The 15,079-nt window shown below is 39.5% G+C and overlaps 1 protein-coding gene across 2 annotated transcripts in view; it reads left to right on the plus strand.

Annotated features, from left to right (window-relative positions):
• The window catches only part of POLA1 (DNA polymerase alpha 1, catalytic subunit), a 307,592-nt gene that overhangs the window by 32,745 nt on the left and 259,768 nt on the right, over nucleotides 1-15,079 (plus strand). For both annotated transcript variants that reach the window (XM_021080571.1, XM_021080572.1), the window contains exons 15-18: nucleotides 924-1,078; nucleotides 6,094-6,178; nucleotides 11,974-12,035; nucleotides 13,793-13,882. In XM_021080571.1, the coding sequence (XP_020936230.1) occupies nucleotides 924-1,078; nucleotides 6,094-6,178; nucleotides 11,974-12,035; nucleotides 13,793-13,882 (392 nt within the window). The remainder of the gene's footprint in view (nucleotides 1-923; nucleotides 1,079-6,093; nucleotides 6,179-11,973; nucleotides 12,036-13,792; nucleotides 13,883-15,079) is intronic.

Here is a 15,079-nt window from a genome sequence, read left to right on the forward strand (position 1 = left end):
AGGGAATTGGTCTCTTTATCAGTCTCTCCACTTCCTTTTTTATGTTTGTTTCTTCTGAGCGAGTATAGGGAGAATGTTGGGATCACTCTTTTGCTGTGGTGCTTGGCATTTCAGTGGGAGGGAGGCCTTCCTTAGCCGAGGTGGCCATTTGCGTACATGCTTCCTTGTTTTCCTGTCATGTGGACTTCCGACCTGGCTGATGTGGCCCAGCTGTTCTACAGAGTGAACTGCTGACCTCTGACAGAGGAAAGCATTGCTGCTCAGTGTTGATAGTGCGTGTCTGTTTTGTTACCCAGTGTTCTCAATATTTGCATCTGTGACACTGTTTTGTCTTCATGAATCTCTTAAAAACTGTTCTGTGATTCCTCTAAGGCATTGTTTTGGTTTTTTTTTTTCTTTTTTGTCTTTTTGCCTTTTCTAGGGCCACTTTTGTGGCATATGGAGGTTCCCAGGCTAGGGGTTGAATCAGAGCTGCAGCTGCTGGCCTACGCCAGAGCCACAGCAACACGGGATCTGAGCCGCGTCTGCAACCTACACCACAGCTCACGGCAACGCCGGATCCTTAACCCACTGAGCAAGGCCAGGGATCGAACCCGCAACCTCATGGTTCCTAGTCGGATTCATTAACCACTGAGCCACGACGGGAACTCCTGTTTTGGTTTTTAAAAACCTATTTTGGTCTTGGATTTTTTTTGGAAAGTCAGATGAAAGCTGTGGATCTTTTCCCCAGGAAAATAAATGCACGGGAACGTTTGCATATGATCCAATAATGTGGCTTATTTTTAGTTAGATGTTATAATAAGACATTTTTGTTAGAAGTAGGATTGAAGACCATCTCAGTTGATCACAGATGTCTTAATTATAGTAGCTTTTTTTTTTTATCAGTGAGTAGCCATTGATCTGTTGTATCTACTGTCTTTCAGAGCTCCTGAATCAGCCAATCAGTTGGTGTAAATTTGAGGCAATGGCCTTGAAACCGGACTTGGTAAATGTAATTAAGGATGTTGGACCTCCTCCACTCGTGGTCATGTCTTTAAGCATGAAGACAATGCAGAATGCAAAGACACATGAAAACGAGGTAAAGAACTAAGACAGATTTTGTACCTATGCCTGAGGTGTGAAACGTCCTGAACGTGTACAGCTTTTCTGTAAGGGAAGGCTGTTCTTTTTGGAGGGGAAAGAATACTAATTCACTAACATACTCCATTTTGATGAATGGATTGAATTTGTTTGGTGTTGTAATTTTTTCCAAAAGACTTAAATTGCTGGACTTTTTTTTTTTAATTTTTAATTTTGAGAACTTCAAATGGACATAGAGTAATATAATGAACTCCTGTGTACTAACTACTCACATTCACCAGTTAACAAGATTTTGTCACACTTACTTATCCTCCCCCTTTTTTCCCTCTTAAAGTATTTTAAAGCGAATCTCAGACATTGTGTTGTTTAGCCCTGCAAACTTTGGTGTGCATGTCTCAAAGTATGCACACGTTCTTACAGAATACCATTCTTACCCTGTCAACCTTCACAGTGATTCCTTGATACCAGCTAAAATACCCAGTCTGTATTCTCAAGACTCTGTTTCTCAGAAGTGTCTTTTTTGGGCGGTGGGGCACACCCGTGGCACATGGAATTTCCTGGGCTAGGGGTCAAATTGGAGCTGCAGCTGCCAGCCTGTGCTGCAGCCGCAGCAACCTGGATTGAGCTGCGTCTGCGACGTACGCTGCAGCTCCTGGCAATGCCGGATCCTTATCTCATTGAGTGAGGCCAGGGATTGAACCTGAATTCTCATGGATGCTAGTTGGGTTCTTAACCTGCTAAGCCGCAATGGGAACTCCTCAGAAGTGTCTTTTAACAGTTGGTTTGTTTAATCAGGATTCATATAAGATCTACAGATAGTATTTTTTTTTTTTTGTCTCTTGAATCTCTTTTAAATGGGAGCAACTCTCTCCCACCTCCTCCATTTTTTTTTTTTTCCAATGACATTGACTTGAAGAATCACTGTTGGTTGTCTCAAAGAATGGTCCATTTTCTGTATTTGTTTGCCCCCTTGTATCGTTGGATTTCTTCCTGTATACCAGGGGTTGGCAAACTATGGCCTGCAGGCAAATCTAGCCCACAACCTGTTCCTGTAAATAAAGTTCCATTGGAAGACAGTATGTCTAGTCTCTTTCATATTATCGACAGCTGCTTTTGTAGCATGGCAGCAAAGTTAGCCGACTTGAAAGAGACCATGTGACCTGAAAGCTTAAAATCTTTACTGTCTGGCCCTTTCCAGAAAAAGTATCCATTCTTGCTCATTTGCACTGCAGAATTGATTAGGTTCAGGTTTGACTTTTTTTTTTTTTGGCCTGAATTCTATATAGGTGGTAGAGTGTATTTCATACTGCATCATACCACCAGGCACATAATGTCTGGTTAAACTATTATTAGTGGGGCTATGAATGATTCGTAGGTTCAAGCTTTTTAACTTTGGCACTACTGATGTTGGGCTGAAAACTCACTCTTGTGGGGGCTGTCCTGTGCATTGTGGGATGTTTAGCACTATCCCTGGCCTCTACCTAATGCCAAATATCACCCCGACCCCCTCGTTCTGACAGCCCAAAATGCCTCCAGACGTCTCCAAATGTCCCCTGGGCATAGAGGGAAAAATTGTTCCCAGAGTTGAGAACCACTGATTTAATTTTTACCTGAATTAGTTATTTCGTTAGGAGTTTTAAAATGGTTTTCTAATTCTGTCATCCTGTCCATGTTTATTAGTTAAACATGTTAAAGATAAGAATGGTTATCAGTTAAATTTTTCTATGAAATTAACTTTTCCTCATTAACTAGCACTATTTGGTTGTGCTGCAGTACTTTATGGGAAAGACGAGATAAATGTGTACTTTTTTCTCTTTCGCTGTCAGTAGTAAGTTGTTTATTTTTTATTTTTTTAATTTTTTTTTGCTATTTCTTGGGCTGCTCCCACGGCATATGGAGGTTCCCAGGCTAGGGGTTGAATCGGAGCTGTAGCCACTGGCCTACACCAGAGCCACAGCAACTCGGGATCCGAGCCGCGTCTGCAACCTACACCGCAGCTCATGGCAACGCCTGATCGTTTAACCCACTGAGCAAGGCCAGGGATCGAACCCGCAACCACGTGGTTCCTAGTCGGATTCGTTAACCACTGCGCCACTACAGGAACTCCTAAGTTGTTTATTTTTATTTCCTCTTTTATGGACTGTCATTGTAACTTATGGACTTTAAATATACTCAGCATATTTCAGTGTTGCAATTATTATTTTTGCTTTTCTTTTCTTTCTTTTTTTTTTTTTTTTTTTTTTTTTTTGGCTGCACCTTGGTATATGGAGCTCCCGGGCTAGGGATCAGATCTGAGCCACAGCCGCAAACTAAACCATAGCAATGCGGGATCCATTCTGCGGGGTCAGGGATTGAACCTGTGTCTTAGTACCCCCAAGCCTCTGACGATCCCGTTGCACCACATTGGGAGCTCCCATTCTTGCTATTTAATCCAAGCCAGAGCTGCAACCTGCACCACAGCTGCAGCAATGCTGGATCAATAACATACTGCACTATAGTGAGATAGTGAGAACTCCTAATGGGAGCTTCTTTATGTTTGCTTCTAAAACATTTGGAAGATTTTTTTTTTTTTTTTTTTTGTATTTTTAGGGCCATACCCTCAGCATATGGAGGTTCCCAGACTAGGGGTCAAATTGAAGCTGTAGCCGCTGGCTTACACCACAGCCACAAAAGCATGGGAACTGAGCCATGTCTTCGACCTACACCACAGCTCACAGCAATGCCAGATCCCTAACTCACTGAGCAAGGCTAGGGATCGAACCTTCGGTCCTCATGGATGCTAGTCAGACTCGTTAACTGCTGAGCCACGATGGAAACTCCAATGGAGATCTTTTTTTAATAGCAGAATTTTGGCCATTTTTTTGTATGTGATTTGATCTTTTAATAACCATTGATATAGTAGTTAATAGTTTGGGGAAAATGTAATTATTTTACTTTATTTTTATTTTTATTTTTTTTTGCTTTTTAGGGCCACTCCTGAGGCATGTGGAGGTTCCCAGGCTAGGGGTCGAATCAGAGCTACAGCTGCTGGCCTACACCACAGCCACAGCAATGCAGGATTCGAGCTCCGTCTGTGACCTACATTACAGCTCATGGCAATGCCGAATCCTTAACCTACTGAGCAAGGCCGTGGATCCAACCTGCGACCTCATGGATGCTAGTCAGATTTGTTAACTGCTGAGCCACAATGGGAACTCCTAATTCGTTTTTTTGTTTTGTTTTGTTTTGTTTTTTAAATAAAAACATGTGCTCCAGAGCCCGGTTTTTAAATACCATTTTGCGATAAAGGAAATAGGATTCTGTGAAGACATGGCTGATTTAGGGCAGGAAATGTTCCAGATAAGCCTGGAGCATCTTGTTTATACTGGAAAGCATGCACAATATTAAAATCTACTGAAGATATGTCAGGACGACTCAGGAGTGAACTTGAAGAGTTTCCTATGCTAAAGATGGGACAGTTTGAGCATGTGTAAAAATAAATGCAACAGACTGAAACACATGAGTTCATAATGGTCCTGTAAACACAGCATTGCTCACCTGTGAAGGAAGTTGGGGAACCAACTCATTTTGAAAATGGGTAAATAAAAGGATCGACTCAAGCATTTATCTTTTTTCAACACATGTTGTACCTCAGGTAACCGAATGATCGGTGAGGTAGTTTTCCCTTTATAGAATGTTTCCAGCTAATAAATGATGAAGGAAAAATGGAATCTGACCACTTTGCAGTCCCTAATCAAATAATAGATCCTAGACAGTGATTTCCAGGGGTTGTGAATATAACTAAAATAGAGGTAAGCAAACCCGATGTAACCAGTGGTCACTAGCACTCCAAAGTATTTTTTTTTTTTTTTTGTCTTTTTGCCACTTCTTGGGCCACTCCCTTGGCATATGGAGGTTCCCAGGCTAGGGGTCTAATCGGAGCTGTAGCCACCGGCCTACGCCAGAGCCACAGCAACGTGGGATCCGAGCCGCGTCTGCGACCTACACCACAGCTCACAGCAACGCCGGATCATCGACCCACTGAGCAAGGGCAGGGACTGAACCCGTAACCTCATGGTTCCTAGTCGGATTTCCTAACCACTGAGCCACGACGGGAACTCCCCACTCCGAAGTATTTTTACCAAAAAAAAAAATCGAACCTGATTTTGATCAAGCCTTTAGATCTAAATGTGGATATACAGGCAGCACAGAAACAGAGGAACACATTAAATGATATTATTGGGATATGAGCGTCACAATCCATACTGTGGGGCACTCTACGGGATAGAATGACCCAGTTTCTTCAACAAATAATTGCAAAGAAATAATAGGTGGGGGAGGGGTTGTACTTACAGTTTTATATAACAACCAGTTGCAGAGTATGAACTTATTTGGTAAATGAAATTGAGATAGTTGGGAAAACAGGAGAATTGGAATCCTGCCTAGATATTTAATAATTTTAAGGAATCACTATTAATTGAATTAGCTGAGGTGATTGTATTGCATTTTTAAAACTTTTCATCTCTTAAAGGGTTAGTTCTCAACCAGGTGAGATTTTAACCCTCAGGGGGACTTTCATCCATGTCTGGAGACATTTTTGATTGTTACACCTTGGAGACTGGGAGGTGGGGAGTGGTGCTGCTGGCAGCCAGGGAGGCTGGTGAACAGCTCACAACACCCAGGGCAGCCCCCACAACAAAGAATTATTCAGCTTAAAATGACAGTAGTGGTGAGATTGGTAAACCCTATTTTAGAGGCACTTGCTGAAACGTTTGTAGATAAAGTGATAGGTCTGGGTTTTGCTTCCAAATAATTGTGAGGTTAGGGCTGTTGATGAGTTGATAATTGAAACTGGATGATGAATATATGAGAGTTGGATTTTTTCTATTTTTTATTTTTCTGCATACTTTAATAATAAAAAGTTAAAATATGGTACAGACTAACGTCTGTATCTTTTTATATTCTTGGTGTTGGTGAGAATGTTGACGACGTAGTAGGTGTCTGCTAAGTGATTTTTTCCTCATTTCTTTGCAGATTATTGCTGTGGCAGCACTGGTCCATCATAGCTTTGCATTAGATAAAGCACCCCCGCAGCCTCCCTTTCAGTCACACTTCTGTGGTATGTATTTTTTCAGCCTGTTTACTAATGGCTTAATTTTTCTTATTTTTTTCTCTAGCTGTTGGACCAGTAACTTAAAAAAAATCTTTCCAAGAGTAGTTGGTGCATATCGTTAAAGAAGTTTATTTAATCCTTTTTTAATGATTTTTATTTTTTTCCATTATAGCTGCTTTACAGTGTTCTGTCACTTTTCTACTGTACAGCAAGGTGACCCAGTCACACACACACACATGTTCATTTTCTCACATTATCATGCTCTATCATAAGTGACTAGATGTAGTTCCCAGTGCTCTACAGCAGGATCTCATTGCTTATCCATTCCAAAGGCAATAGTTTGCATCTATTAACCCCAAATTCCCAGTCCATCCCACTCCCTCCCCCTCCCTCTTGTCATCTACAAGTCTGTTCTCCATGTCCATGCTTTTCTTTTCTGTGGAAAGGTTCATTTGTGCCATGTATTAGATTCCAGATATAAGTGATATATGGTATTTGTCCTTCTCTTTCTGACTTACTTCACTTAGTATGAGAGTCTCTAGTTCCATCCATGTTGCTGCAAATGGCATTATTTTGTTTGTTTGTTTTTTTGTGGCTGAGTAGTATTCCATTGTGTATATATACCGTATCTTCTTAATCCATTCATCTGTCAATGGACAAAAGTTTTTTTTATTGAAGTATGATTGACTTACAGTATTGTGTTAATTTCAGGTGTACAGCAAAGTGATTCAGTTATATATGTATATTTCTACATTATTTTTTATCTATTATAAGATTGAATATAGTTCTCTGTGTTAAGTAATAAATCATTGTTTCTACTCTGTTTTATGTATAGTAGCTTGTGTTTGTTAATCCCGTATTTCTTATCTATTCCCCCAACTTTGGTAACTATAAATTTGTTTTCTATGTCTATGAGTCTGTTTTTGTTTTGAATATAGATTCATTTACATTCTTTTTTAGATTTCACATATAAATGATCGCATATAATTGTTTTTCTCTGTCTGACTTCACTTAGTATGATATTCTCTGGGTCCATCCATGTTGCTACAGATGCCATTATTTCATTCGTTTTTATGGCTGAGTAATATTGCATTGTATATTTATATGCTACATCTTCTTAAACCAGTTACCTATCAGTGGGCATTTGGGTTGTTCCATGTCTTGGGTATTGTAAATAATGCTGCAGTGACCATTGGTGTGCGTCTATCTTTTTGAATCAGAGTTTTCATCTTTTCTGGATATATATCTGGGAGTGGGATTGCAGAATCATATGGTAGTTCTATTTTTAGTTTTTTAAGGAACCCCCATACTTGTTTTCATAGTGGCTGTACCAATTTACATTCCTACCAACAGTGTAGGAGGGTTCTTTTTTTGTCCACACTCTCTCCAGCCTTTATTATTTGTAAACTTTTTGATAATGGCCATTCGAACTGGTGTGAGATGATACCTCATTGTGGTTTTGATTTGCTTTTCTCTAATAATTAGCAATATTGGGCATCTTTGCATTTTTTCTGTTGGCCATCTGTATGTCTTCTTTGGAAAAATGTCTATTTAGGTCTTCTACCCTTTTTCCCCTTTTTCAGTCACACCAGAGGCATATGGAAGTTCTTGGGCCAGGGATTGAATCCAAGATGCAGCTGCAGCTTACACCACAGCTGTGGCAATACCAGATCCTTAACCCACTGTGCCAGCTGGGAATTGAACCCTCACCTCCACAGTGAGTTGGATTCTTTTTTTTTTTTTTTTTGTCTTTTTGCCATTTCTTGGGCCGCTCCTGCGGCATATGGAGGTTCCCAGGCTAGGGGTCCAATCGGAGCTGTAGCCACCGGCCTACGCCAGAGCCACAGCAACGCGGGATCCGAGCTGCATCTGCAACCTACACCACAGCTCACGGCAATGCCAGATCCTTAACCCACTGAGCAAGGCCAGGGATCGAACCCGCAACCTCATGGTTCCTAGTCGGATTCTTAACCACTGCACCATGACGGGAACTCCGTGAGTTGGATTCTTAACCTGCTGCACCACAACAGGAGCTCCTACCCATTTTTTGATTGGGTTGTTTGTCTTTTTGATGTTATATTACGTGAGCTGTTTGTTTATTTTGGATATTAATCCCTTGTCATTCCCATCATTTGCAAATGTTTTCTCCCATTCCATAGGTTGTCTTTTTGTTTTGTTGATGCAAAAGGTTTTAAGTTTGATTGGGTCCCATTTATTTTTGTTTTTAATTGTTATAGAAATGTTTTCTGGTTTCTTGGGTTTTTTTTGCCATTCCCATGGCATGTGGAAGTTCTTGGGCCAGGGATTGAACCAGAGCCATAACAAAGACAACGCCCAGTCTTTAATGGTGAGATCATAAGGGAACTCCTAAAGAAGGATTTTTTTTTTTTTTTTGGTCGACTGTGGGAACTAAATTTTATTGGATTGGTTGCTCCTATGTAGCTGGTTAATTTTGTTCAAGGAGCAGAAGTTGGGAGGCAGTTTATCTTTTTTCTGCTCCAGTGGTTACTCTATTGTGGTGGAGTAGGTTTTTTCTGGGTTAAAATTATGCTGTAGTTATTTTCTTTTCATGATGTCATCCTAAAAACCTATCATAGAAGTCTGGCCAAAGTTTTCTGTGTGACGAGGCAAGATGCCAAGGCAGAAATGAATGTTTACCTGTTGGTGAGGAGTTACAGTAACATCAAGTTGAAGTTGGGGTGTGCTGTGCATAAAATTCAGTGAGTGAAACTATTCCACAGAATTCTGCATGCCCGTAAGTCAGTCTCCATGGAGGATTCTGACATATTCCATGTTGAGAGCTTGGCCAGTTAAATAATTATGACATATTCCATGTTGAGAACTTGGCTGGTTAAATAATCTTTTTTTGGCAAAAATTAATATAAGGGCATAACAGTAATGATCTATTATGCTTCCTGGGATCTTTTCCAGCCCAGAGCCAAAAATTAACTGGGGTACCTTCTCCTGTCTGTCTATTGGGTATTAAGAAAAATGGGACTAGGGAAACAAGCAGAAAGGTGAGGGTGATGTATTATTATTGTGAAGTTTTACTACCTTTTAAGTTGGGTAGAATACACGGAACAAAATGATGGTGAGAATAGATAGGAAAATATGTGGAAGAAAACAGACATTAGTTCTTTTCAACATTTACCTCCTCTGAGTATGTCACTGTATGAACAGCTGTTGTGAAGGGCAAGGAGCTTAGAGTATAGTGGGAGAAGCTTTGGTCGTCTTTACTTTTCTAACTTTGAGAAGGTTGGGCTGAGTTCTTCCATTGTATGCTGGTTGAAGTTTTGGTGGTGGTGGGGATTTCCTTTGGGAAAGATTGTTCAGTATCTTCCATTCTGACCTAGATGGATAGCAGATGCTTCATCAAAGCAGTTTTAACAGTTTTAGGGGCTTAGGGTTCTGTGCTTGGCTATGTTTTTTTATTTTTATTTTTTGTCTTTTTTTTTTTTAGGTTTAATCTTTTAAACTTTTAAAAACTGAGATGTAATTGACCTATAACATCGTGTTAGTTTCAGGTGTACAACATAATGATGCCATATTTGTATATGTAGCAAAAGGATCACCATACTAGGTCTAGTTAACGTTAGCTATAATTTTTTTTTCTTGTGATGAGAACTTTTAAGATGTATTGTCTTAGTAACTTCCACATATGGAGTAGGGGTATTAACTCTAGTCACTGTGCTGTACATTACATCCCCAAGACTTAGATACTTGATAACTAGGAGTTTGTACCTTTTTACCCCCTTCACCCATTTTGTACTCCTCTTGGCCACACTGCCCCTGCCTCTGGCAACACTGTGTGTTCTCTGTATCTATGAGCTCATTTTTTTTTTCCATTTTCTTTTGTATTTCTTTGATTCCACATATAAGTGAGATCATAAGATATTTATCGTTTAGCCTGACCTTATTTCACTTAGCATAATGCCCTCTAGATCCATTCACATTGGTGCAGATGGCAAGATTTCCTTTTTATATGGCTGAATAATATTCCATTGTATAAATACACATTTTCTTTATCCATTCATCTATTGATTGACACTTAGGTGGCTTCCATATCTTGGCTCTTGTAAATAATGTTTCGGTGACCACAGGGGTACATATATCACTTCAAGTTACTGTTTTCATTTTCTTTAGATAAATACCCATAAGTGGAATTGCTGGATTATATATAGTCAGTCTATTTTTAAATTTTTGAGAAAACTCCATTCTGTTTTCCATAGTGACTGCATCAATTTACATTCCCATCAACAGTGCACAAGGGTTCCCTTTTATCTACATCCTTTCCCAAACTTTTTTAGGGCCGGACCCACGGCATATGGAGGTTCCCAGGCTTAGGGGTCCAATCAGAGGTACAGCTGCTGGCCTACTCCACAGCCACATTAGATCCGAGCCTAGTCTGCGACCTACACCACAGCTCACAGCAATGCTGTATCCTTAACCTACTGAGTGAGGCCAGGGATCAGACCCGGCAACCTCATGGTTCCTAGTTGGATTCGTTTCTGTTGCACCACGACTCCCCCACACTCACCACTTGTCATTTTCATAATAATCCTTCCAACAGGTGTGAAGTCATAGCTCATTGAGGTTTTAGTTTACATTTCTCTGATATTTTGTTATGTTGGGTACCTTTTCAGGTACCTTATTGACGTCTAATCTGTATGCTTTCTTTAGAACAATGTCTCTTCAGCTCCTATGCTTTTTTTTTTTTTTTTTTTTTTTTTTTTAATGCTTTTAGGGCTGCACTCGTGGCATGTAGAGATTCCCAGGCTAGGAGTCGAATCAGAGCTACAGCTGCTGGTCTGTGCCATAGCCACAACGACACAGGATCCGAGCCACATCTGTGGCCTACACCACAGCTCATGGCAATGCCGGATCCTTAACCCACTGAGTGAGGTCAGGGATCGAACCTGCAACCTCCTGGTTCCTAGTCAGATTCGTTTCCGCTGCGCCTCGACAGGAACTCCCAATGCTCATTTTTTTAATCAAGTTTGGTTTTTGTTGTTGTTGGGTTTTATGAGTTTATTAAAATATATATTTTTGATATTAACCCCTTATATATGATTTTCAAATATTTTCTCCCATTCAGTAGGTTGACTTTTCATTTTATTGATGGTTTCCTTTGTTGTGCAGAAGCTCTGTGCTTTGTTTTAGTCCGACTTGTTCAGTTTTGCTTTTGATAACCTTTGGTTCTGGTATCAGATCCAAAAAGTAATTGCCAAGATTAATGTTAAGGAGCTTACTGCCTATGTTTTCTTTTAGAAGTTTCATGGTTTCAGGTCTTCTGTTTAAGTTTTTAATCCATTTTGAGTTAGTTTATTGTGTGTGGTGTAAGGTAGTTTTCCAGTTTTTTTCTTTTGTATGTGGCTGTCTAGTTTTTCCAGCATCATTTATTGAAGAAACTGTCTTCATCATATGTTCTTGGCTCCTTTGTCATAAATTATTTGACCATGTTTTGCAAAGGTTTATCTCTGGGCTCTCTGTTATGTTCCATCGATCTGTATGTCTGTTTTTATGCCATACTATTTTGATAACTGTAGCTTTTGTAATATAGTTTGAAATCAGAGAATGTGATGCCTCCTGTTTTGTTCTTTCTCAAGGTTGCTTTGCTTATTCAGGGTATTTTGTGGTTCCATGCACATTTAGAATTGTTTGTTTTGGCACTTCTTTAGGGACTAGGGGGAATTTCTATATCAGATGGTTTCCATTTAAGGAACATGCAATGTACATGTACGTTTACGTCAACTTGGACCGAGATGGCTGTTGGAATCTTTATATTTTTTTCCTTTTTACAGTTGTGTCTAAACCAAAGGATTGTATTTTTCCATATGATTTCAAAGAAAACATTAAGGAAAAGGTAAAGAACTCATTATTTTTCCTTTTATTTTTTAAATGATTTTTATTTTTTCCATTATAGCTGGTTTACAGTGTTATTTTTTTTAATATGAAATATGTATTTGTTTAAAAAGAGAAAAGGAGAATTCTGTGGATTAGTAGAAATGAGCTATTTTATATGTTAATTTATTTGATCTGTTCTTGCTAGATTGGACTGTGGCATCCATTAAAAATGTATTAGAAATATAAAACTAGGAACATTAATGGTGTTTAAATGTTTCACCCCCCATGAGAATAATGGGATTCAACACCTTATTAATAGGTGGATTGTCTCCAATGCTTCTTCAAACAGATTACTTTTTTGGGGAAGTGTTAGGTAAAGCTCTCCCCAGTCTGAATTTGGGAAAGCTGTGGATATTAAAGGGGACATGTATTGGAAAGGTTGATGTGGCTGGCCATAAATGATCAGTGATTTCTAAACTCCCATTCTCCTCCGTAAATAAGTTTTCATGGGTCCTTAATAAAATGGCAGTGGGGGAGTATAATATGGTGAGTTTTTATAAAAGTAAATGTATTCAGTAGAATTTCCTTTTTTGGAGGGTGTGTTTTTTCTTTTATGGAATGCTTATGTTGATAAATTTTTAGGTTTGTTTTCATTTTTTTAATGTCCTCACTTGACAAAATTAAAAGTTAGCAACCTTCCCAGGTTCCACTTACTTTCAGTTGGTTTGAGAAGTCCACTAGTCTGAGTTTACTACTAGATCAGGCTGTTATTTACAAAGTGCTCTGAATTGGTAAAATGACCTAGGAAAATTCACTTAGAGTCAAACAGATATTTTTTAGCCAAGGTAGTTGTAGAAAACATAGCCATCAACTTCATTTTAAGAGTGTCTTAATAAGAGTGGGTCTTTTGTGTGTGTGTGTGTGTGTGTGTGTGTGTGTGTGTGTGTGTGTGTTTTTTTTAATCTTTTTGCTATCTCTTTGGGCTGCTCCTGTGGCATATGGAGGTTCCCAGGCTAGGGGTCGAATCGGAACTGTAGCTGCCAGCCTACGCCAGAGCCACAGCAACTCGGGATCCAAGCCGCGTCTGCAACCTACACCACAGCTCACGGTAATGCCGGATCCTTAACCCACTGAGCAAGGGCAGGGATCGAACCCGAAACCTCATGGTTCCTAGTTGGATTCGTTAACCACTGCGCCACGACGGGAACTCCAAGAGTGGATCTTTTGAATACCTGATTTATAATGTGTAATCCAAGTGGAAGCCTTTTGTGTGCAGATAGGTTTCATTTATACTTAAGACACTTAGAATTCTTAAATCTATGTTTGTTTTTAGTCTTGTTTCTTATTTGTAGGTTTTTACACCACTACTTGGGATTAGTTTATACAATCTTTGGGGTCTCTTTATGTGGTAAATACATAAACAGCAAAGTCTGCCAAGGATTATATAGGAAAGTAAGTAGTGTTTTTGATAGGTACTCTGATTCTTATGCTATAAAACTTGTCCAGATGCACAAGCTTGTCTCCCTACGGAGGGACATTTCTGCACTTGATAGTGCTTAGCACTTAAAATTTTGCTTCATTCACATGCTTATTAGTAGAATGAGCTCCTCAGAGATTTTGTGCAACTATTACTAGAATCAAAAATTTCATTGCTTTGTTTAGTTTTGAAATGGATGGTTTCTTTTAATCCTAAGAAATCTTATCTTGCTTGGGCAAGGAGCCAAGGAATGGTACTTGAGAGTAAAGATAAGTGACTGGTATGTTTTTATCTAACAGAATGTAAAGGTGGAGGTTGCTGCAACAGAAAGAACACTGCTAGGTTTTTTCCTTGCAAAAGTTCACAAAATTGATCCTGATATCATTGTGGTGAGTAGATGTTTGATTGCATTGTGGGGCAGCTCTTCATTCGTTAGTTTTTTTCAGTGTGACTTGGTTGGTACTTTTTGAGTAGCACAGAATCTTTTCAGAGTGAAATGACCCTGTGGACTGGTATGAATTGCTATACTTACTGCCAACAGAAAGGAGAAAAAAAATCCCAGCCCACTTTAAGAGAGATTGTTTCCCCCCTCTAATATAAAAGCAACTCGTGCATTGCCATTGAAGCTTAGACTACTCTTGTAGTTTACAGCTAAAGAGCAGCCAAGAAGTAAGTAAACTCCTATCAGCTGTTCATATCTCCAAAGTTTTGACTTAGTGGTCCAGCTATACAGTGGTCACAGGAATGAATCCCCTTGGTTTGGTGCAAATCCCCAAAATGTAAGCATTTTAATATTATGAGCTCAGTGGATCTCTATGACTATTCTTTGAGAGTTCATGGCTAGGAATCTTTTTTCTTTTTGATGACTGAATATGCTCCCACTAAATAGAAGTAATAATTCATTGAGTTGTTTTGCCCCACTTGGAAGGGTCCTGAAACAACATTTTGCTTTATGTTTTCTTGAGTCTTCCTTTGTTTGTAGACTCCTAGATAGGAGTTCTTCCTCTTGTCTTTTTTTTTTTTTTGGCAGAGGGTGTTAATGGACCATCAAATTATATTGTGCTTTTGTTTTTTTGGTGGGGGGAGGAAGTAGGATATAAATGCCTATGTTTTAAGTGTGTTTTTGGTAGTTTGGTTACCTCGAAGCCTTGTGAAAATGTTTGCCATATATTTTTTTGTGTTCATTTTTGCTCTTGGACACTTCTTGACAACACCGCAGCCAAAGTACTAAGAGCCTATGGGTTGTTAGTGGTGTCTCTGCACCCCGTTCCTATATTTCAGGACCCATCATGAAAATGCTGGGAAGATTCTGTCCATAGTGCCCTCCTCTGGTGCTCTGGCTCAGCACCGGACCCTCACCCAATCTCTGCTAGCCCCAAGGAGATGTCTTGGAGTTTAGGGTAGCTGGCCTGCCTTAGGGTGTTAGAGCCAAGTCTGTGGTAGAGCCAAACCAAAGTAAGAATCCTGACATGGGTTTGAAGTCCCTAATCTCAAGCATGAGAATTTGAAAATGAGACTTCCTCGTGTCCTCTGGCTCTCTTAATTTAATAGACAAACCTGCTGTAAATGTATAGTGATAAATATTA

The sequence above is a fragment of the Sus scrofa genome, chromosome X, assembly GCF_000003025.6.
Source record: "Sus scrofa isolate TJ Tabasco breed Duroc chromosome X, Sscrofa11.1, whole genome shotgun sequence".
NCBI lineage: Eukaryota > Metazoa > Chordata > Mammalia > Artiodactyla > Suidae > Sus > Sus scrofa.